The sequence below is a fragment of the Aulonocara sp. 'chitande type north' Nkhata Bay genome, linkage group LG14, assembly GCF_057382095.1.
Source record: "Aulonocara sp. 'chitande type north' Nkhata Bay isolate Kocher_YH1m ecotype deep benthic linkage group LG14, A_spYH_male_GT1.1, whole genome shotgun sequence".
NCBI classification, from domain to species: Eukaryota; Metazoa; Chordata; class Actinopteri; order Cichliformes; family Cichlidae; genus Aulonocara; species Aulonocara sp. 'chitande type north' Nkhata Bay.
In genome coordinates this window covers 41,889,048-41,913,520 of record NC_141357.1, presented here as the reverse complement: position 1 = coordinate 41,913,520, position 24,473 = coordinate 41,889,048, and the positions used below count along the sequence as shown (strand labels likewise).

At 41.0% G+C, this 24,473-nt stretch overlaps 1 protein-coding gene and 1 pseudogene across 6 annotated transcripts; both read left to right on the top strand.

Moving 5' to 3' along the window:
* Positions 1-502: 502 nt before the first annotated feature.
* LOC147315361 (uncharacterized) lies at positions 503-17,629 on the top strand. 6 transcript variants are annotated; one of them, XM_086262652.1, is made up of 10 exons: positions 983-1,647; positions 2,355-2,562; positions 3,684-3,802; positions 5,077-5,196; positions 5,454-5,542; positions 6,633-6,775; positions 7,535-7,706; positions 7,783-7,917; positions 14,668-14,808; positions 14,951-17,629. In XM_086262652.1, exon 10 carries the CDS (start codon positions 14,996-14,998, stop codon positions 15,779-15,781), a length of 786 nt encoding a protein of 261 aa, XP_086118778.1. In that variant the 5' UTR covers positions 983-1,647; positions 2,355-2,562; positions 3,684-3,802; positions 5,077-5,196; positions 5,454-5,542; positions 6,633-6,775; positions 7,535-7,706; positions 7,783-7,917; positions 14,668-14,808; positions 14,951-14,995; the 3' UTR covers positions 15,782-17,629. The 6 variants fall into 6 exon arrangements, with proteins under 6 accessions (XP_086118782.1, XP_086118778.1, XP_086118777.1 ...); XM_086262656.1 differs by lacking the exon at positions 14,951-17,629 and having other exon boundaries at positions 503-1,647; positions 14,668-14,803; XM_086262651.1 differs by lacking the exon at positions 6,633-6,775.
* Positions 17,630-20,454: 2,825 nt separating this feature from the next.
* LOC147315360 (polypeptide N-acetylgalactosaminyltransferase 17-like) overlaps positions 20,455-24,473 on the top strand; it is a 32,163-nt pseudogene continuing 28,144 nt past the window's right edge.

The following is a 24,473-nucleotide window of genomic DNA, read 5'->3' as shown; positions in this document are numbered from 1 at the left end:
TGTTTTTCTTGCCTTATTTGGCACCATTATTTTCAGCACAACCTCAAATATCTCAAAGTCAAAGTCAACTTTATTTGTCAATTCTGCCACATGTACAGGACATACAGAGAATAGAAATTTCGTTACTCTCAAACCCTAGATGAAATAGCAAATGAACATTTAAATATAAGAGAGTGATTAAAAAATGCAAATAAAATAATTAAAAAGTAAAAATTTAAATAAATACAATACAATTTAACAAGAAAGCTATGCAATATACAATATACAATATTCAGGTATGGGTAAATGACATTGAGTGTAAACCAGGCAGAGTAGTGCAAATAGGCAAATAGTGCAAATGGACATCTAGTAATATACGGTTAGAGATAGTATAACAACAAAGTCTTATGAGGTAATGGCAGTCCAATGCTCCACAAAGTGACTGGTAACTGGTGCAGGCCAGTGAGTGTGTGTGTGTGTATGTGACAGAGTTCAGTGAGACCATGGAGGAGAGGAGGGGAGAGGGGGCAGAATCGGGAGGGAGTTAAGCTTCCTGACAGCCTGATGGATGAAGCTGTCCTTCAGTCTGCTGGTCCTGGCCTGGAGACTCCGCAGTCTCCTCCCTGACGGCAGCAGCTTGAAGAAGCTTTGCATTGGGTGCGTGGGATCAGCCGCTATGCAAAGGGCTTTTTTAGTGAGACGGGTGCTGTAAATGTCCTGGAGGGAGGGGAGAGAGACACCAATGATCCTCTCTGCAGCTCTCACTATGCGTTGGAGGGTTCTATGACAGGACGCATTGCAGGCTCCAAACCACACAGTGATGCAGCTCGACAGGATGCTCTCGATGGTGCCTCTGTAGAAAGTGTACATGAGAAATTTGAGTTATTGTTTTCATTTTGGTATACTATATTAGCACAGTTGATCTAAATTAATAACACAATAAATTGTGTGTGCATCTCCTGTTTTGTCATGGTTGTATGTCCCGGTTCGTGACAGGCTGCATGAGCTCATCTGGTGGGAGTGTAGTACTGTAGAATTTCAGGCATAAAAACGTGGTTTTCACAGACCTTGTCACAGGGTCTGAGTTGGAAGATTTTGGTAAAGCTTTGTCCCTGAGGTAGTTGAAAAACCCCAGTTGGGTAAAGCGTTTGGGTTTTTTTGTTAACAGACATGCTTATCTATTTAGTTGGTGTTATTTTTTCAGCTAAATTTTTTAGTGCAATTAGCACTTTCAGCATCAATCCATAGCAATGTGTTGTATTTTTCACATTGTCTGTGTGTAAAATACATATGTAAGCATAGATTACACAAAGGATCCTGCACGCCAAGCTGGATACAAATAGAAATCCCTGGAAACAATTCTTTCTGCGCTTAAGAGCAGCTTCCTATTGCAACGCTGGAGGATTTGTCACCATTACTGGATATGCTGCAGAAGCACAGCAAAGCAGTGACTGTGTGTAGTCGGTTGCAACGTTAGAGCTCACGATCGTGAAGGCAAGAAACTGGATTAATCTTTTCATCGTTTTCCATCCTGGCGGCAACGTGAGGGATCCCATGTATCCACCAAACAAAGACGCCAGGCATGGATTGCAGCGGTGAGACGAGCGGATATCGAGTTCCGTGCAATCCCCAGCTTTTTGTTGGTTTGCTCGCGGCATTTTCTCTCCGGTGAGTTCTAAAGTAATTCATATCACTATCCGATTGTTCAGTCTGACGTCACTAGCCGTGTCTGGGCCTAAACTCTGCTGCAGGTCCATATATCAAATGATCACTGTGGCATTACTGAGAGTTAAAACACTGTCTTAAGTCTTTCATCTTTAATAAAATTATCAGCGTTCTGCTCTACCAGGTGTAACAACTGAGTTAAACATCCAGGCATCCATGACAATGGAATTTATGACATATGAGTTAGAAGTTAGCAGCAAGTTAGCTCGCTAGCTTCTATCTAAATACAATATAGCATGTCCTGACTGCGGGGTTTTGGAAACAAATTAAAACGTACAGCTTTCTTATCACTTCCAACATAAATGAAGACAGAAAACTAAACAGCAGTGACATTTGTAGGGTTACTGAACTTGGGCTAGCTGGTATATAATGATGTGCTACGTGACCGCTAGCGACACAGCTATGTTAGCATAATATAAACACGCTAACTTTTTTTCCACTCGATAAAAGTTAACGTGAGTGTTCTCGGTGGTCAGGAACAAATGTAATCGCATGGCAGGATGCTGTAAAAGGACCAAACTAAAAGGCTTTTAGTGGGTTTTTTTTTCAATGCGCTGCGGTCATAGATAATGAGATAAAACATGCTAATGTGTGATGCTGCAGAACCACGTCATGTCGACTGAGTAGCTTTTGATTTGGCATTATTGCAGGCAAACCAGCATATGAAATGGATGTAACAAATCCAGTGGTGATGGGAGTGACAGCGTCACGGAAGCTGAAGGGCAGACGAAGGACTGTGTGTGCAGTCAACAGGGCAGAGCAGAAATAAACCGGCTGTTGGAGGAGAACAGACTGCTTCGAGCACAGTTGCAAAAGACAGAGCTGAATGAAACTTTCTTAAAGGACGATACCGAAAAAGTAAGATATTACACTGGACTATATTGTTATGCAGTCTTAATGTCCCTCTTCAACACTGTCAAAGATTTCCTGCCAATATCGAAGAAACTGACAGGTTTCCAAATGCTCTTACTCACACTAATGCGTCTGAGACTTGATCTTCCAGTCCAGCATCCTTGTCATCTATTCCATGTGTCACTGTCTTCTGTCTTCACCGATACCGTTGATGTTTTGGGCAGACTGACAGAAAGAAGGATGACCTCAAAAAGTGATATAGTCCAGACAGAGCTTACAAATGATGGGCCATTTGCTAAACCTGCAGCACACACTGCTTTCTATGTGAAAGAACCATTCTGTGAGAAAAACTCTACTGCTCATTTGATCTATGACCTCTGAAAAACAGTTCATGATTTCCATTACTATTCAATTATAAAAAAAAAAGTACATTCCCTGGGTTATACAGCACTGATATGCAAAGCTTAATTGTATATCTGTAACTCTAGAACTGCAGTATTTATAGTTTTCTTAGTTTAATATTTCAATTTCATATTCTTCTTCTAAGTATAAAATCCCTTTTGTTATATTTGTCTCGTTAATTTAACTGAAATACACTGAAAATTGCTCACAAATTAAGGTTTATGTGTCAATACAAATGCAGGTTTTATTGCTGGGAGCTTCCCGTGATGCACTGACTATTTCTTCTTCCATGACACTAATGTTTTGTCTTTGCTTCATCATTTATGTACTGTACTGTATCCCCAGTTTTCCAGCGAGGGCTGCGTACATTTTGATTGCATTAACGTTTTTATCCAGCCTTTATGTGCAATAAAGGCTATACTTTTACACTGTAAAAGTATAGCCAATCAGAAGCTGCAAAATTCAAATGTAGTTACTGACAGGCCAAAGTGCAACAGGGAAGAGATTAAATGGGATCAAAGGGAGTGGCATTATAAATTCCTTCCTTCCTGAGATTCAAATCCTCCAATCAAAACGGTGCCAGCAATGCAAAGACAGATTTCTTTAAAAGATTGGACACAATAACAAAGTCAGTCGTTTATTTATTAAAGCACTGTTAATAATTTTAGTTGCTGCTATTTCAAATAAATGTTTGGTACAACAAATTTCTCCGTGTTCTGTCTCAGGCTTTATTCGGGCCCTGGTACTAGAGCTATGGTCTGTTCTTGAGTGCAGCAGTGACGACATCAGAGTGGTCCGTCCCAAACCAACTCCCATTGACCCCACAGATAGGAGTTGCATTAAGGTATTGTATGTATGTGCGTGCGTGTGTGTGTGAGAGAGAGAGGGAGAAGGAGAAACTTCCTGGAGCCCACAATGCCCCAATTTTTAGATATCTACATAATAGTACAGACACAGATCTCTTAGAAGTTTTGCTTTTCCATCATGTTTTTAGCTCACTGGTTACAAAGGTGTTTAAATTGATTAAAATTAAATTGATTCCAATTATTATTAACCCAGGACTCAGAATAGTGGTCCATGTGTTGCTGTGATACCAGCAGCCATGTAGAAAATTCACTTGTGAATATTCATATTTAAGAAACTGGCAATAGTGATTTTGTTAACAAGAAAGGCTTTTTGCTGATTGGTTTATGGGTGTCTGGGCAAATAAGCCTTACTTTCATAAGACTGCATTTTTAGTTATGTTTTTGGCAGAATTTCTCTCAGGAAAGCTTCAACAAGCTCCAGCGTGAGCCTGTCTGTGTGTGTCTGATGCTTGGCCTCTGACAGCAGCCAAGTCATCTCTCTCAGAGAGACTAGCCAAGTGAATACGGACAGCCAGTGATGTGTAAACTGTGTCCTGCCACAGGCGACTTTAAAGTCTGCCTTATCAGTGGGTTATACATATATGCTGAGGTCAAAGGAAAACTAAATATACACACACCAGCACTTTGGTGAATTAACTCGAGTCTTTGCTTTAATCTGTGCTAAGTACAGTAGGAGGTTTGGTAGTACATATGAAGATAAGTTCACACATGCACAGAAACATCAGAAGACACATGAAAGTATAGATATTTCTATTTTAGAAAAAAAAAATCCATCGTATCTTGTTTTTTTCTTTACGTTTCTTTGAAGCTGTTTAATATAATCTAAGTTGTAGCTCGTTTGTGCAAGTGTCTCTCTTTTTTTCCTTTGATGCTTTTGATGATATGTTTTCCCTGTTCTACCAGACCCAGTGAAAAATGCAGGGAGCTTTCCTGTAGTTTAATATTCTTCAGGCTGCAATAGGTTTCTGCTCAACCACTCTGCTCAGAATATATGTCTTATTCAGTTTTGAGAGTGTGGTAAACCATGTTTTATCTTTGCAATCATAAATTCTTTTTACATTTTGTTTTGCTTTGAATACTACAGATATTATTTGTCATATTATCGGTAGTGTTTGTAGTTGAATAGTGTTATATTATTATTATGTGTTAGGATTTGATCAATCCATGACGTGCACAAATGCATTCACAATGGTCTTTAAAAGCAAATACATTTTTTCTCTCTAACAGCTGCTGTATTTACTTTCCTCTTCAGTCCTTCCTGTACTTGGTCAACCTCCTCTCCTCTTCCCAGTCGGTGTGGCAACTGCTGGGCCGACAGTCTTTGGCCAACAAAAGCGAATACACCCTGAGGGAGATGCCAACCTCCATACCTGTAAGTGTTTTTCTTCTTCTTCTTTTCCACACACTGCAGTTTTTTTTTGTCATCCATCTGAGGGCATGTTTGCACTTTTTATTTGGCCTCCAAACACCACCCACCCATTTGTTTTACTTCAAACGCATTCAAATAAACCCTCTCACACTGAGACTGATATACGTTCTCCACCTTACCCATTGTAAATTTCCACACAGTTTTCGTTTTGCACCCTATCCGGTGCATTCTTGTTCAAAGCCTCTCATTTTACTCCACAGGATTTGATTGACAGACTGATTGCCGTGAATTCGGATGGGAAGATTCATTCTCTCTTCCACTACGAAGAGAGTCACACATTCGGCCTAAGGTGGGATTCATTTTTTTTTTCATATTACTTAACATGGTAAATGGTAAATGGCCTGTATTTATATAGCGCTTTACTAGTCCCTAAGGACCCCAAAGCGCTTTACATATCCAGTCATCCACCCATTCACGCACACATTCACACACTGGTGATAGCAAGCTACATTGTAACCACAGCCACCCTGGGGCGCACTGACAGAGGCGAGGCTGCCGGACACTGGCGCCACCGGGCCCTCTGACCACCACCAGTAGGCAACGGGTGAAGTGTCTTGCCCAATGACACAACGATCGAGACTGTCCAAGCCGGGGCTCGAACCGGCAACCTTCCGATTACAAGGCGAACTCCCAACTCTTGAGCCACTATCGTACTTCCCCACTAACATCAGTGGGGAAGTACATGATATCAGATTATCACCTGGTGACTGCACACACACTTCAGCCTCTGGCAATAGGAGACTGGCATGGTTCTTTATACTTTGATTACCCAGCATTGAAAGGCTGATGAAAGGATTTCTCTGGATAAGAGAGAAATAAGCTGGTGTGTGTGTGTGTGTGTGTGTGTGTGTGTGTGTGTGTGTGTGTGTGTGTGTGTGTGTGTGTGTGTGTGTGTGTGTGCTTGTGTAAATACTCACATCAGCCTGTATAAAATACAGCAATGCATAAGTGTTTTGAATGAATAGAAATGTGACACATGAGAAGGTGTGTCTGTGACTGTTCCTGTATAACTTATTTTCAGACTAGTTAACAAGTTATGCTCCGGTCATTTGATGTTACCAAGATAGATGTCCTTTTGTAATATAGTTAAATTTTCTTTGTACATTTCATTTATCCACCATCATACATTAAGCCAAGAAGAGTTCATTATACTAACAAGAGGTATCAACGCTGGGCCAAAGTGCAGCACGTGGTTAAAGTTTGTAATCCAGCCGGGGTGTAAATATCACTCAGCAGCCAGTCGCAGAGATGAAGCAGGCAGCATCAACACATAAATCTACTCTACCCGGCTTAAATCAAAAGACCACCTCTGACTGAAAAGCTGTAGATTTTACTTTTTTGCACAAATTAATTCAGATTCACACTAATTCTGTTCACAGCTCCAACAAAATGAGGAAGAGGAGGGGGAGAAACACAAGTAGATTGAAGTACAATTGGATGAAAGTCGAGGAGAAGGAAGTTTAGGATGAGGAGGAAGAAAAGCAGCAGGAGCATCTTTAGGGATCCCTATGATGTCATTGAGGTTTATTTCATTAATATTGTCCTCTCACAAAGAAAGATGACTTGTTTTAGTTCACCTACCTACTTCCTGTATTAAATAGTGATGTGCAAAATGTTGTGGAAAACCACGGAGCAGGCACGTATAGTGCATCTGCAGGTAAATGAACATCAGATCTCTCAGACTAAAATCTGTATTATACTTTTAGTCTTAAGAACATATGTTGTATATTTATCACCCTTATGATAAAACCCATGTCAGCCATTGGTTTATGGACTTTGTATTTAGAAGCCTCAACATTTGCTTTATTGCTATCGCTATGTTGTTTTTTGTGAGCCTTTTAGGACCATATTAGGACGAGGGATCAGAATCTGGAGTCGTGCACACTACTGTTTCATTTAGCGTGTATCCATAAGATTTGTGCAGCAGATCCAAGTTGTGCCTTGAAAACAGGAAGGTTGTCTGCATAGAGGAGAACTTTAATAGCAGGCTTGTACAAAGTGAGGCTTTGTGCTCACATTTGCTGCAAACACTCGTTTTAATTCTGTTACCCTGTTTTGATGCAGAATTGAGTTGAAATCAGGCACCTTCTGTTTTAATGTGTTCTTGTGAATTGATTGTGTATCGCATACATTTGATTTGACTTTCTGCGAGACAACAGTCGTCCGCTGGCCAAAAAAAGTTTTCCAAATACCTCCACGTGATCAAGCCTGGATTTAGAAAACAATAGCAAAAAAAATCTGCACCTCCTGCTTCACATGCAATTTGTGTTTGTGTGTTCAGAGGCGGCGGCGAGAGGGGAGACCTCGGCTCATCCAGCTGGAGAGCCTGACCAGGAGGAGTCGAACATTAACTCTGCTCTTCCAGGGCACCCTGCAGACTTGGCTGCTGGCATTGGCGAGGGAGTGCGGCCGCCGCTGGGATGACGTGAACGCCAATCATAGGTCGACTGCAGGTATGCGAGTCAGACCTTCTCAGGAGGGTTTCACTTTTCTCTCTTCTTTATAATTGACCCTTGTTTTCTCTCTCAGCTCCTTGTCTCAGAGTGGGAGGGATTTGAAGCACAAAGGGAGGAGCTTGTCGTTTGGTTGGCTGATATGGATGTCCACCTGAGTGAGGTTGACCAGCTGACAGGAAACACCTGTGAAAAACTGAAACAACTGCAGGTGTGGGGTTGTTTTGATATGACATAGTTTTGATATGATACATACGTCATCCTAAACTGGACTAACAAAGAACCATGAGTCCAACATGAAACTTACCTTGCATAAGCAGGGCTCGCAAAATTTCAAAATCCCTGGTAGCCCTTCGGGCAGGCACTCTTCAGTTTTTGGTAGCCCAAAATAAATTTAAGAAGCCCAAATAAAAAAATAAAAAAGAGGACAATTTTTAGATTGATGTTTTGTTTCCTTTACAATATTGTAAAGGAAACAAAACATCAATCTAAAAATATTTAAAACACAAATTACAACAACAATTTCAACCATCAACTCAAATATTTGGTTCTAATTGAACAGAAATTTCTATGAACTTGCAAGAACTGTGTAGGACATGAAACAGTGTGTGTCAGATCCTGAATTTGAAATTTCCACTGAAATCACGGGTAAGAGGCAAGTGGAACCAAGCTGACTTCTGCTAAATGGGTCAAACTGGGCAGAAAGTACACAAACACATAACATCCTTATAGAATATGATGTAACACTATAGATCAACTTACCTCAGAATATATAAAGCATATAAACAATTACAGCAATATGATGCAACAAACACAGCAGTGCTACTAATCCAAAATACTCATAGAACTTCATAGAACTGAAACAAACATTTATTTTTAGGCCTTCGTCGCGTCGCTGTGACGTAATCGGCCTTAAAATGCGGCCTTTAAGGCTGCAGACCCTGAATTGGGATACAGCCTCTGAATCGCTGCATCTTGTAGCTGTGTCGTCTTAAATTGGTCATGTGATTTTGACGCGCCGACGCGTCCGGCAACCCCAGAGGTTTAACTTAATATTTAAGTGTCTCTTGGTTTTAGACTAGTTGTTTAGTCTAATTTGATGTTTTAAACCAGAAAAGGAAGAAGAGGGCTTAGAATTACAGGTAAGAACTGCTCAGTGGTATGTGATAAACTGTAAATGTAAAGCTTACAGGTCAGTCCTCATGTTTTTAAATCAGATTTTGAGTCTGTACATGGCACATTATGCTTTTGCATGTTGTGAAATGTGCTGCAAAACAAACTGAGGTAAACTAACTGGTTTACTGTGATGGATTTAAAGTGCGTGTGACTGGTGCGCAGTGGCTGTGGTGCTCACGGTCAGAGTTCAGTCACAAAGAGGGTAACAGAGATGAATTTAAAGTTAAGGTGATGGTGCTTAGATTCATTCACAGACTGAAACCTTCACACCAACTTTATCCTGTGTCTCTTAGTTTTAGACTAGTTGTTTAGTCTATTTTGATGTTTTAAACCATATCACAGGGTTTTTACTTCACCATTTACGGGGTTTTAACAAGCAAACAAAAGACAGATCGTGATGTTTGAAAATGTTTTGGAAATATTCTTTAAAGATTAGATGTAAAATACGCAGAGGATAAATTCAATTGGTTTATTAGTTTATTACATAAGTTGAAAAAAAGTTAAACAAGTAAATAAAGAAACAACATAAAAGAAAAGTAAACAAAACAAATCGGTAAATAAAGGAAAATGGTAATAAGAAGGGAAAAAAAAAGAAAAGAGAAAACCCCAACAATCCCCTCTGAGCAAGCACTAGGCGACAGTGGGGAAGAAAAACTGCCTTTAAACGGGCAGAAACTTCCGGCAGAACCAGGCTCACGAGGGGCAGTCAACTGCCGGGACTGGTTGGGGTGAAAAAAGATGAAGGAGAGAGGGAAGAAGTGTTAGGAGAGAAGGGGAGAGGAGAGGTGAAAATTAAGATGGAACAGAGGTGGAGGGAGACGAGGTGACGTCAGCAGTAGAAAAAATAGAAAAAGTAGAAAGAGCAGGAGTGTCCCTCCTCCAGAAGAAGCGGAAACGTTTTTTCTTCTTTTCCATGAGCTTTTCCACGACCACTTTTTTCTCTAGGATGAGGGTTCTCAACTGATCGGTTGTTTCTTCAACTTCCTTCTCAAGTTTCTGGCATCTTTGCTCCATTTCTTTTAATAGATTGCACTTGTCTGTATTTTGCTGTTGTTTTTCCTTGTGCATCTTTTCTAACTGCTCATTTCTTCTTGTGATTTCTTGAAGCTTACGCTGCAGGTCTTCATTTATTTTCTCTTGTTGCTGCTTTTGTGCAAGCATTTCAGCGTTTTCGCGCTTCAAGTTGTCTGAGTCCTGGAGAATACGTTTTTTTTCTTCTTCCTGTTGCTCTTTCTCTTGAAGAAGCTCTTTTTTTTTGCACTCTGTTTCATCCAGCCTGACTTTCAGCACTTCGTATTTTTTCTTTATGCCTTTGAGTTGGTCCTGCATTTGTGTGACCCCTTCCTTTTTCTGTCCGAGGATTTGTGCAGTTTGTTCCATAGCTTCATCAAGCGTTCCTTGGAGCGCCTGATTCTTTTGCTCCATGTTTTGGAGATCCCTTTGCATCTCCCCAATAGTAGCATTCGCGCGTTGAAGCTGGGCAGACGTTTCTTTTAATTCAGCACTCTTTGTCTTGTTTTCCTTCATCAGGAACAAAATCTTCTGTCGTGCTTCACCAAACTTTCCTTCCCAGGCCTCACTAATAATTTTTGTGTAAGGCTGGCGTTGCTGTTGTTTTTCCAGCTCTTGATTTCGTGCTTCCAATTGTCTGCACTTCTCCTCCAGTTGAAGCTTCTCTTCTTCAATTTGTTTAATTTTTGCATGTAGGTCGGAGTTTTCCTGTAATGTCCTTTGGACTGATGAGGCACCAATGGATCGTGTCATATCAGGCTTCCCTCTTGAAGTGAGTGGCCGGCCAGACCTCGAAGGAGAGGCAGCAAGATTGTTTATTCTTTGTTGGCATTTTCGTGGATACATTTTTAATCCTGTGCACAGTGACTCTGAAGAGGTTTACAAATACTTTCAAATATATCTCTGGTCGAACGTTTGAAGGCTGCGAACAAACTGACTAAAACTTGCTGCTCCTGACCCCTATTTATAGAAAAGGCTCAAAGGCATGTGCTTGTGACATCATCACATGTCCTTGTGACATCATCACATGTCCTTGTGACATCATCACTCTTCATGAATCAGATTGTCACATGACATTTTAGAATGCGCCCCCTGCCGCCATCACAGTAGGCCAGACAAAGGATACAGCTTCAGCTATGGTGGTACGTGTGTAGTCGGTTGCAATGTTAGATCTCACGATCGTGAAGGCAAGAAACTGGATTAATCTTTTAATCGTTTTCCATCCTGGCGGCAACGTGAGGGATCCCATGTATCCGATATCACCAAACAAAGACGCCAGGCATGGATTGCAGCGGTGAGACGAGCGGATATCGAGTTCCGTGCAATCCCCAGCTTTTTGTTGGTTTGCTCGCGGCATTTTCTCTCCGGTGAGTTCTAAAGTAATTCATATCACTATCCGATTGTTGAGTCTGACGTCACTAGCCGTGTCTGGGCCTAAACTCTGCTGCAGGTCCATATATCAAATGATCACTGTGGCATTACTGAGAGTTAAAACACTGTCTTAAGTCTTTCATCTTTAATAAAATTATCAGCGTTCTGCTCTACCAGGTGTAACAACTGAGTTAAACATCCAGGCACCCATGACAATGGAATTTATGACATATGAGTTAGAAGTTAGCAGCAAGTTAGCTCGCTAGCTTCTATCTAAATACAATATAGCATGTCCTGACTGCGGGGTTTTGGAAACAAATTAAAACGTACAGCTTTCTTATCACTTCCAACATAAATGAAGACAGAAAACTAAACAGCAGTGACAGTGGCTGCAAATTTTACCAGGGTTTTAGTCAAATGCCCCCCTGTGATTTTACCTGCACCCTGCGATTTGATTTTTAGTTATTTTAACAGCAAACTGAAGAAAAGCCTTGACTCCGTTGCTCCACTCACCACCAAAAAGATTAACGTAAAACATGCATCACCCTGGAGAAACGAAGAAGTCAAAAAACTCAAAAGAAATTGCAGGGCAGCAGAAAGGAGATGGAGGAAAAATAAAAATAATATCAACCATCAAATATTTTCCGAGCAATTTAAAATGTACAATAATACATTAAGGAAGTCAAGAAATTCATACTTCGCCAAAATAATCAGTATTAACAAAAATAATCCCAAGGTCCTCTTTTCCACCATAGATCATTTATTTAACCCTGATTTTAACAGCTCCCAAAGAACCCCCACAGACTCGCTCTGTGAGCAGTTTGCAGACCACTTCAGGGGAAAGATCAGCGCCATCAGATCTGATATTTTATCTAATCGCGATATGATTGTAAACACATCTGAGGGCTCGATTGTACCTGAGGAGACACTGGACAGCTTTGTCCTGGTTAATGCTGAGAACTTTCAGAAGGTTTTCTCCACAGTGAGACCCACCACATGTCTTTTAGATCCAATCCCCTCTTCACTCTTTAAAACACTTTATGGATTTTTTGAGGCTGAGCTTTTATACATGATGAATTGCTCTCTTCAGTTGGGTGTCTTCCCTGCTGCCTTTAAAACGGCGGTGGTGAGGCCCCTTCTGAAGAAGAGCAATTTGGATTGTAATGATTTTAATAACTACAGACCTGTATCCAACTTACCATTTTTAAGTAAAGTCTTAGAAAAACTTGTTTTTACTCAGATTACTGATTTTCTCAATGATAGACAGATCCTGGAGATATTCCAGTCTGGATTTAGGGTGAACCACAGCACAGAGACGGCTCTCCTAAAGGTTTTAAATGATCTTAGATGTAACTGGGACGCCCAAAAGCTCTCAGTCCTGGTGCTGCTGGATCTAAGCGCAGCCTTTGATACAGTAGACCACGCTATTCTTTTAAACAGACTAAAACACATGGTGGGCCTCTCTGGTGCTGTACACAACTGGTTCACTTCCTATCTCTCTGACAGATCTTTTATGGTGAGTATGGATACATGCTCCTCTAAGATCCATAAAATGACATGTGGTGTGCCTCAAGGGTCGGTTCTAGGCCCTGTACTTTTTAATTTGTATATGTTGCCTCTCGGCAGTGTCATCAGGAGGCATGGAGTGAACTTCCACAGTTACGCTGATGACACGCAGCTGTACATCTCCGTGTCTCCTGATGACACCAGACCAATGGATGCCCTTTTTAACTGTATCTTGGATATAAGATCTTGGATGGCAGAAAACTTTTTACAGCTTAACCAGGACAAAACTGAAGTTTTAATTGTCGGTCCTGAAGCTCAGAGAGAGAAACTCTTGTCTAAATTAGAGGCATTTTCACTATGTCCTTCGCTACAAGTGAAAAACCTGGGTGTTATTTTTGACTCTGAGCTTGGTTTTATCCCACATGTTAAACATGTAACCAAAATTGGATTTTATCATCTAAAAAATATAGCCAGAGTCCGCCCTATTCTCTCTCGGGCCAACACGGAGATGCTGATGCATGCTTTTATTGCCAGTCGCATTGATTACTGTAATGCCCTGCTCTCTGGTCTTCCTAAGAAGAATATTTCAACTTTACAACTCTTGCAAAACTCGGCAGCTCGTGTGCTGACGAAGACCAGAGGGCGGGCCCACATTACACCGGTTTTAGAATCGCTGCATTGGCTCCCCGTGTGTTTCAGGATCGATTTTAAAGTTCTTTTATTGGTTTTTAAATGTCTTAATGGTCTTGGGCCTTCTTATCTCTCAGATCTGCTTTTACCATACGAACCCTCGCGGACCCTGAGGTCCTCTGGTACTGGCCTTTTGATTGTCCCTAAAGTCAGGACACATACTCACGGAGAGGCAGCTTTTCAGTGGTATGGTCCTCGTCTGTGGAACAGCCTGCCGGAGGAGCTCAGGGCCGCAGAGAACGTACATGTTTTTAAGAACAGGCTCAAGACCCACCTTTTTAATTTAGCTTTTACTTAGCGTTTATTTATTTTTTATGCTTATTTATTCTATCCTGTTATTCTATTATTAATTTAGGATTTACCTAATATTTTTTGATTTTATTCTTATTCATTTTTTAATCTTCTTACTCTATTTATATTTATATTTATATTGTATCCTGTTCTTATTTATTTTATCATTTTACCCTGTATATATCGTATTGCGTCATATCTCCAGTGTTTCCTCGGAGGGCGCTCTCTGCACCGGGGCTGTTATTGACCGTGGCTGCTGGTCTCTGGGGTCCTCTCAGCCTGGTTGGGGGGCTCCTTGGCCTCCCTCCGGCTGTGTGCCCAGCCCGGAGGCTGCGGTCTGTGACCGGCTCCCGGTGCAGACGGCTCTCTGTTATAATGTTTCCTCACTTGGCTCATGCGAGCCCAGCCCAATTTTTACTCTTTAAGTGTGCGCGTGTGTGTATGTGTGTGTGTGGGTGGGGGTGGGGGGATATATGTGTATTGAGAGTGTGGGGAGTGAGTTGGAGGGTGGGGTGGGCTGCTTTTAACTATGTAAAGCACTTTGTGCTACATTTTTTCTGTATGAAAAGTGCTTTATAAATAAAGCTTGATTGATTGATTTGTAGGGTTACTGAAGTTGGGCTAGCTGGTATATAATGATGTGCTACGTGACCGCTAGTAACACAGCTATGTTAGCACAATATAAACACGCTAACTTTTTTTCCACTCGATAAAAGTTAACGTGAGTGTTCTCGGTGGTCAGGAACAAATGTAATCGCATGGCAGGATGCTGTAAAAGGACCAAACCAAAAGGCTTTTAGTGGGTTTTTTTTTCAATGCGCCGCGGTCATAGATAATGAGATAAAACATGCTAATGTGTGATGCTGCAGAACCACGTCATGTCGACTGAGTAGCTTTTGATTTGGCATTATTGCAGGCAAACCAGCATATGAAATGGATGTAACAAATCCAGACTGGGCACCAACACTGCACATGGGGCACGACGACAAACCTGTGTCAGACTCGGACCGGCACGCAAGGCGTATGCAACGGAAGCGAAAAAGAGCACCCATTGCAGGTAAACACCCCCCTCTGAAAACATACTAAATTGCTCTTATGGTACACTAATCCGCACATAACTTAAAGATGAATCACACACCTGTCATTGGAATATTGGTGTACATTAACCTTAAGTCTATGCACTATTTTTTATCTTACAGGCTTGATGATCGATGAAGGTCTGACAGAAGAACAACAACCATGTCATGGAGGCAGTGGACAGCAGTTGTGTTGGACAAGTGGAGGTTGACGTACCAGCTGCAAATGTGGACAGTGGTGATGGGAGTGACAGCGTCACGGAAGCTGAAGGGCAGACGAAGGACTGTGTGTGCAGTCAACAGGGCAGAGCAGAAATAAACCGGCTGTTGGAGGAGAACAGACTGCTTCGAGCACAGTTGCAAAAGACAGAGCTGAATGAAACTTTCTTAAAGGACGATACCGAAAAAGTAAGATATTACACTGGACTATATTGTTATGCTGTCTTAATGTCCCTCTTCAACACTGTCAAAGATTTCCTGCCAATACCGAAGAAACTGACAGGTTTCCAAATGCTCTTACTCACACTAATGCGTCTGAGACTTGATCTTCCAGTCCAGCATCTTTGTCATCTATTCCATGTGTCGCACAAAACACTGTCTTCTGTCTTCACCGATACCATTGATGTTTTGTATGCCCACTTAGGAGCACTGGTGCACTGGCCTGAGAGGCACTGTCTGCAGGCGACAATGCCTCCACAGTTTACTGAAACTTTTGGAAAACGAGTAGCAATCATTGTTGACTGTTTTGAGATTCGAACAGAAAGACCATCTAATTTAAAGGCACGCGCACAAACATACTCTCATTACAAGGGTACACAGACCATAAAATACCTCATCGGGATTACACCCCATGGAGCTATTTCTTTCATTTCCAGGGGATGGGGGGTCGTGCATAGAGCAGGGCGATATGGCCAAAAATATTTATCACGATATATATTTGAAAATTTGCGATAACGATATAACCGACGATATAATTGATGCGAGACAAAATACAACTCCACAACATTACTAGCGCAAAAAGACAACCTTCCATTTATTTTCACTTAAACAAGAAGCTGGTTTTTATGTACATTAAAGCTTTATAAAAATGTAACAGTGCAAATGCAAATTCCTTGCTGAAAGTTTAACCAAAAGGCATTTCCAGTAGAAATGGGCTGACATATCCTGAGCATAACCATGTATAATATCCACTGAAGTTAAAAAGAGGTGCTTTGCAACATTAAACTGCAGTGTGCAGTACGCATTTTTCGGACCATAAGGTGCACGGGATTATAAGGCACATTAAGCGAAACAAAGCAGTCAGATAAATCAAACTTTATTAAACTCATTCTTCTTGCTTCCTCCACTTCTGTACCATTGATTCATTAATGTTGAATTCTCTGGCAGCTGCTCTATTCCCATGTTGTTGCAGTATATTAATGACTAACCTGGTATTGTGGATAGATTATCTCAGTTGTTCTCCTGACTGAAGTTTGGTCCGTTTACAGCATCCTGCCATGCGATTGCATTTGTCTCTAACCATGAAGAACCTTCACGTTAACTTTTATAAGTGGAAAAGTGTTAGTGTTCGTCCTCCAGCTTCACTGTTTATGTTATGCTAACATAGCTGTGTCGCTAGCGATCACGTAGCACATCATTATATACCAGCTAGCCCAACTTCAGTAACCCTACAAACGTCACTGCTGTTTAGTTTCCTGTCTTCATTTATGTTGGAAGTGATAGCAGAGCTGTACGTTTTAATTTGTTCAGAAATCTCTCAGTCAGAACATGCTATATCATGCTTAGGTAACTAGCGAAACTAGCGAGCTAACTTCCGCTAGCTTCCTGCTAACTTCTAACTCCATTAAATGTAATAACTTTTTGTTTTCATGGAAGTTAAACTTTATAGTTACACCTGGTAAAGCAGCAATGCTGATCGTTTTACTAAAGATGAAAGAATTTAGACAGTTTTTAACTCTCAGTGATGCTGCAGTGTTGTTTGACCTGAAGCATACGGAGTTTAGGACCCAGATTACTCCCAGATTTAAGAGCATCTTAGTCCGACAAATACGACAATTAACGACGACCGCTTTCATGTTCTGCAAAAAAATGTGCTTTGTCGTGTATCTGACAGACAAACACCAAACCAGTTCCACATCACGGAAGTTGCACCATTTTTACAAACCAATTCTGGTTCATCTGTTTCACTCAACAATCGGCCATGTGCGTATGAAAACAAAGGCACTGCGCATGCGCGTTTTACTCCCATTCTATCGCGATATTTCATTTTCCTATCGTTGCCTAACATTATACCGGTATTACCGTGAATGGTATAATATGGCCCAGCCCTAGTCGTGCATCAGATAAACACATCATAGAGAGATGTGGCATTCTTCAAAAGCTGTTACCAGGGGACGTAGTATTGGCTGACAGAGGCTTTGACATCAGAGATGCTGTAGGAATGATGTGTGCGGAGGTCAAGATTCCAGCTTTCACAAAAGGCTACTGTCAACTTGATGCAAGGGACGTTGAACAAACGAGAGCAATTGCCCACCTGAGAATTCATGTTGAGCGAGTAATAGGTAGTTTGCGCAACAAGTTCAAAATGTTACACACAGTCTGATTACTCTTATCATGTGAGGCTGAAGACACAACACTTCTTGATAAGATCGTTAAGGTTTGCTGTGTTTTTGTTAATATGTGCCCCAGTGTTGTTGTCAAACCAGGGCCAAATGACACTTGCTCCTGTTGAGTATTCTTAAAGCTGTTCTTTTGGATGTACTGTACATTGTAAATAGTTGTACTTTGTGTGAAGTTGTTTTAATAAAACAAAAAAGAATAGTATATTTGTTTGTTTTTCTTTATTATAGATCTATTCACATGTACACAGCAATCACATAAAAATGAAATGCAAACTATTTACATCGCACCACACAGCTGTCATCAATCTTTAACCACAACATGAAACATTACAGGCTATTTAGAGCAGCACGTTGTTTCGAGAAGTATTTCCCAACAAGTTCAGGAAGGCACATTTTACGAAAGAAGTCTTGTGCTTTCTTTAAGCGCGGTTTCCAGAAATCCACAGCAGGGAAGACGCGAGTCACAGCAAGGTCTCTCTGTGTCCACACAACGAGGCCACAGTGGCTGGCGCCCGTAACAAAGACTCAGCGTCTCTGTTGTGTAAACACGCCAGTGATTGGGGTAATGTGGGTGACTGTGTAGTGTAGTTGGTGTAATAGTTTTCGACTCCACACAGTCACTGCTTTGCTGTGCTTCTGCAGCGTATCCAGTAATGGTGACAAATCCTCCAGCGTTGCAATAGGAAGCTGCTCTTAAGCGCAGAAAGAATTGTTTCCAGGGATTTCTATTTGTATCCAGCTTGGCGTGCAGGATCCTTTGTGTAATCTATGCTTACATATGTATTTTACACACAGACAATGTGAAAAATACAACACATTGCTATGGATTGATGCTGAAAGTGCTAATTGCACTAAAAAATTTAGCTGAAAAAAATAACACCAACTAAATAGATAAGCATGTCTGTTAACAAAAACCCCCAAACGCTTTACCCAACTGGGGTTTTTCAACTACCTCACTGACAGAATGAGCCCAGGTATTGCCAGTGCCACTGATGGAAATGAGCCACAGCAGCTCTTCAGCACCTACAAATGAGACCTGCCCACACCAACAAGCAAGAAGGGAGACCAGGTGGCGAGCATCGCCACACTTTCCAATCCAATAAACTACCATTGCAGTTAGTAGTAAGTGGTTGATTAGTGCAGCAACAACAAAAACACCCTGAATGTCATTTTAAAATACACAAAATGTTTTATTTTACATTCTATCGAAGTTCCTGCTGGAAAGTGCTGTACTGTACAAGATGCTTCCCTCACCGCAAACTCAGGTTTACTGCTGGATAAATTTTATTTCCACATTAGTCAACTCAACAACCAAGACAGAGCACAATAGAGACAATAAGGGGGTGGCTGTAGCTCAGGCGGTAGAGCAGGTCATCTGCTGATCGGAAGATTGGTGGTTCGATTCCTGGCTTCCCCCAGTCTGCATGCCAAATATCCTTGGGCAAGATATTAACCCCAAATTGCTCTCCGATGCATCCATCGGAGTATGAATGTGTGTGAATGTTACTTAGAAAGCACCTAGAACAATGTGCTTGTGCGAATGGGTGTGAATGGGTGAATGCACAAGTTGTGTAAAGCGCTTTGAGTGCTCAGAAGAGTAGAAAAGCGCTATATAAGAACCAGTCCATTTACCAATATGTGCACTGGTCTAATGATGTTTATGGCTCCCAAAGTATCGAGTATTGAGGTCTATTGCACTGTTGACTATTTACAAAAGTATTGCACAAAAGGTATTGCACAGTGAGGTGAAGAGGCACTACAGCTTAGTTGTTCCCCCCTCCTTTGTCCTCCTGTTTCCCCTCCCTCTCCCCTCCAGAGAGGAGTTAAACAGTCTGATGGCGTGTGGGACAAAGGAGTTTTTAAGTCTGTTAGTTCTTGTCTTGGGGAGAAGCAACCTGTCACTGAACAGACTCTTCTGGTTGTTAATGGCCGTGTGCAGAGGATGCCTGGCATTGTCCATAATGTCCATCAGTTTCTTTAGTGTCCTTTTCTCTGCCACTGTCACCAGGGTGTCCAGCTTCATGCCGACCACAGAGCTAGCCTTCCTGATCAGTTTTTCCAGCCTGGATGAGTCCTTCTTTGCTGTGCTGCTCCCCCAGCACACCACAGCATAGCACTTTAAGAATCTAAAAGATAACAAAATCTGATAGGTAAAAATAACATTTTGAACCAACTAGGTGGTTCCCAAAAATCTGGCGTGCTGTGAGTCCTTAAAAAAATTGAGGAAACCGGAAAAGTAGCAGGACTAAATAACTCTGTACAGCAGATGAACTGTATCTGGAAATCATGTCCTTAAGATGTAGAAAAATATAAAGAAAAGCAAAGACTTGAAGTACCTGAGAGATGCACTGGCCCTTTAATGGATCCATCTGCTGTTTGCTGAAGCCTCATCAGAAACGGTCTCAGTGGAAGGCTGTCAGGAAGCCATTTTTAGTGAAGAGAAACAGGGAGAAAAGGCTGAGGTATGGTAAATTACACGAGAACTGGACTATATCAGTGGCAACAGGTCTTACAGCATTATGAATTCATATTTGACATTTTTGGTTCAAATAATTGTTGATATGACTCCAACAGAGGGTGTTTACATCCATCTGTAAAACACGATGAAGGCTCTGCCAGTGGTGTTGGGAATCTTGAGAAAGCTGATGGAAATATGAACCAGATATTAAGATTTTCATTAATCATGCAGTCCCAGCTGAAAAGCATCTAGTTGGAAAAGGCATATTTTTATTCATTACGACAATGATCCCAAACACACGGTGAATACAATAAACGTATACCTAGATCAGTCATGGATTGGCCTCCCCAGAGCCCAGACCTCAACATTTATTAAAGCAGTGTGTTCCGGAAAGAGAGAGTCCAGGCTATGTTCGATAGTAAAGGTGGCCATACCAAATATTGACTTTCAAGTACATTTTTGCCTTATGTACTGTATTTCCATTTATGTTTGCACGTTTCAGTGAATTGCTCTGCCTATTTCCCATTTTCCCAGCAGAATATAACGAAATGAGGATGCCTCAAGACTTTTGCAATATTGTATCAGAAGGAGAAAAAAGGTGACAAATGTCCCAGTTCTTCGTGGTTAATCTTGTTAATGTTGCCTTCTGTTTTCTAATGGTTTCCTGCCAAAAACCCTAAAAAAGTGTTCTCCAACCTCGTGAATTGAAAACACTGGATTTGTTATAGAATAACTTCTAATTAGCTATTATTTCACAGAGGAAATAAGATAATCGATAAAAGAAAAAAAGACGTGAAAAGGAGACAATAAAAGAAGCCCCTTCCTTTCCCACATGTGCTAAACTTAGAGCCAAAGCCTCACCCTGCCGCTTTCCGCTTCATTAGAGCTGTTTAAACAAAACAAGTTTAAAATAGGGTTTCTATCTGAAACAGCACATGCAGTTAAAAGGCCAATGTGGAAAATAAATCCTTGTGATTATAGTTGAACAGGAAGCAGCACTTGCTCTGCCTTTCAGCCCCATTGAACAAGACGTCAGCAGCTCTATGGAGGTAGTTTAGTCTTTTTTACAAATTCAAAATTAAATATGCGAGCACTCAAAAATTAAGGTTCACTGAGAAATGTCCTCATTTTTTAAAAAGAAAGGCATATTCCTTGTTATTTAATACAACATTCAATTGATCAGAAATGTTAGAAATCATGGTAAATGGGCTCATCAATACAAAATCATGATTGTCTTTTTAATTGTATAACTTTGTAGACTACTTTTCCCAAACCATCACTCTAGTGCTCCACTGGCACCTCGTATTACTTAATGCAAGTAGTTTACAGGTGTTGTGTCGTGTCTTTCTACAGATGTAGAAAGGTCAGCTACTCAAGAGACCTTCCCCAAATCTCCCTCATCTTCATCTTCGTCAACGAGGCTCTGTCGGTGATCCTGCGCTCAGTCCACTCAGCTGTCAATCACACACTTGCTCAAGGAGGTCATCCTGGTGGACGACAACAGCGATGACGGTCAGTATAGATTAAATATTTTCTTCAGCTAATACCAAATAAGAAGAGTGGCTTTTTCGCCCTCTGATTAGAAGATGGTTTATAGTGAGTGAAACACAGAATTTCCATCTAAAATCCACTGAGTCATCAGCAGGATTTCTACTGAAAGCAACAAAATACACATCAAATTGTCATTCAGCATCCCAGAAATAATTATCTTATACAATAAGTGTCATGTAACCTGAATATAATTATATAATTAAGTTTTATATTATTATAAAACTGAAACTAGTGAATAACCTTTGCACTGTCCTCTTCCTGCTGTGACAAAACAAATTTCCCACGTGTGGGACTAATAAAGGTTATCTTATCTTATCTTATCTTATCTTATCTTATCTTATCTTATCTTATCTTATCTTATCTTATCTTATCTTATCTTAAAAAGGTGGCGCGGTCGTTGATGCTCAGGAAGCAGTAGACCCCCGTTGGTGTTGTTTAGAGTGAGTTGGAGCTTAAAACAGCACCGCAGGGAGCTGAGTGAGAACTTTTATGTCATCTCTCTATTTGCATGTGTGCTTCTGTATTTCTTTATTTATCAACTGTGTTGTTGTGGTGATGAATTTGTATGTTTTTTATGTTTGTTTTCAGCTTTTGATAGTGTAGCAGTGACAATAGTTGGCATACATTAGTGGTTATTTAGGATAGGATGAGCTAATAAGCCATCATGTCTTTGTATTTTGCTAGGAAAATGGGAAATAGATGCAGCAGTTTACTGAAACTTGCAAACATAAGATGCCAGATGCATCTCTCAGGTTGTGTGTCAGTTTTGTGTTATTTCTTAAGGACACAACTTTCAAATTCTGTTCGTCTGCTGTAGATGTTTTTATTTAAGCTGCCAGTTCTTTTGTCCTCTACTTGTTTAGTTTCTTGACATATGTCAAGTTTTTGGCTAATAGCTCTTTGGTAATCACCTTGCTGGTGTGTTATCGTTGTCATTTTTTGTGCAGGAAACAAATTGTGTATTTGTGACAAGCTGCTGGTAATGTGCCAGTAACGAATTTGTCCCTTGAGTTAGGTGCCTTTATTATGTGTGAATGATTCATAGGAACAAACAAATAAAGGACTGCACTGAAAATTATGATAAAATGATGTCCAAAGAAAAATTTGAAGGAGCTTCAGAAAGCCTGAAGAACGTGAAATAAATTACAGAATTAAAAGACAGTTCGGTTCCTTGGAAGCAAAATGTAAAGACAAAATGTTCACACATGGCTCTATGCAACTAAATAAGAGCTTTAGGATTGTCTGAAAGTATTTGTTTGGGTTTTTGCTCGTAATTATCTGCTCCACTCTATGTTCACCTGTTCCTTATTACCCGGCTGCTCTAAAGTGATTTCTGCCAATCTTTGTCAGCTCATCTGTGAGCTTGTTTCACTCATGCGCTCTGCAACAGTCCCTCATGTTATTCTCTGCTTCACAGGTTTTTTACTCATTTTCCACCCCTTGGGCTTTGTTCTCCCAATATCAGCTTTATTTAAATAAGCTTTCTTTATGGTGGTTTTGCTGATTTTCTGTATTCATTTGGAAAAGCTTACAAACCTAACACAAATAATTGGGGTATAACCCTCAATCTCATTGGGCCTGTTTGAGTGCACATATGTCAATGAACTTAAAAAGGGCTAGTATGTGCACTTTGCTAAAGAAATGCTTTGATTATATATATATACAGTGAGTATATTTTCATAGGTACAGTGGGGCAAAAAAGTATTTAGTCAACCACCGATTGTGCAAGTTCCCCCACCTAAAATGATGACAGAGGTCAGTAATTTGCACCAGAGGTACACTTCAACTGTGAGAGACAGAATGTGAAAAAAAAATCCATGAATTCACATGGTTGGATTTGTAAAGAATTTATTCGTAAATCAGGGTGGAAAATAAGTATTTGCTTGGTGTGCAAAAATCAACTGTGGGAGCAATCATCAGAAAATGGAAGACATACAAGACCACTGATAATCTCCCTCGATCTGGGGCTCCACGCAAGATCTCATCCCGTGGGGTCAAAATGATCATGAGAACGGTGAGCAAAGATCCCAGAACCACACGGGGGGACCTGGTGAATGACCTGCAGAGAGCTGGGACCAAAGTAACAAAGGTCACCATCAGTAACACACTACAACGGCAGGGAATCAAATCCCGCAGTGCCAGACGTGTTCCGCTGCTGAAGCCAGTGCATGTCCAGGCCCGTCTGAAGTTTGCCAGAGAGCACATGGATGATACAGCAGAGGATTGGGAGAATGTCATGTGGTCAGATGAAACCAAAGTAGAACTTTTTGGTATAAACTCAACTCGTTGTGTTTGGAGGAAGAAGAATACTGAGTTGCATCCCAAGAACACCATACCTACTGTGAAGCATGGGGGTGGAAACATCATGCTATGGGGCTGTTTTTCTGCCAAGGGGACAGGACGACTGATCCGTGTTAAGGACAGAATGAATGGGGCCATGTATCGTGAGATTTTGAGCCAAAACCTCCTTCCATCAGTGAGAACTTTGAAGATGAAACGAGGCTGGGTCTTCCAACATGACAATGATCCAAAACACACCACCCGGGCAACAAAGGAGTGGCTCCGTAAGAAGCATTTGAAAGTCCTGGAGTGGCCTAGCCAGTCTCCAGACCTCAACCCCATAGAAAATCTGTGGCGGGAGTTGAAAGTCCGTGTTGCTCGGCGACAGCCCCAAAACATCACTGCTCTCGAGAAGATCTGCATGGAGGAATGGGCCAAAATACCAGCTACTGTGTGTGCAAACCTGGTAAAGACCTATAGTAAACGTTTGACCTCTGTTATTGCCAACAAAGGTTATGTTACAAAGTATTGAGTTGTATTTTTGTTATTGACCAAATACTTATTATGTAGTGTGAAGCGCTTTGGGGTCCTTAGGGACTAGAAAAGCGCTATACAAATGCAGGCCATTTACCATTTAGTGCTTAGTGGGTTGCCCTTTGTGTTCTTATCATGTTGTTTCACACAACCAATACTAAGGCTTGATGTGAGGTTTATAAAGGAGTGCAGGCTGCCAGTG

What these genes read in the sequence shown, in the direction of transcription:
- LOC147315361 (XM_086262654.1), top strand. Translation starts at nt 14,996, where the DNA reads ATGGAGGCAGTGGACAGCAGTTGTGTTGGACAAGTGGAGGTTGACGTA.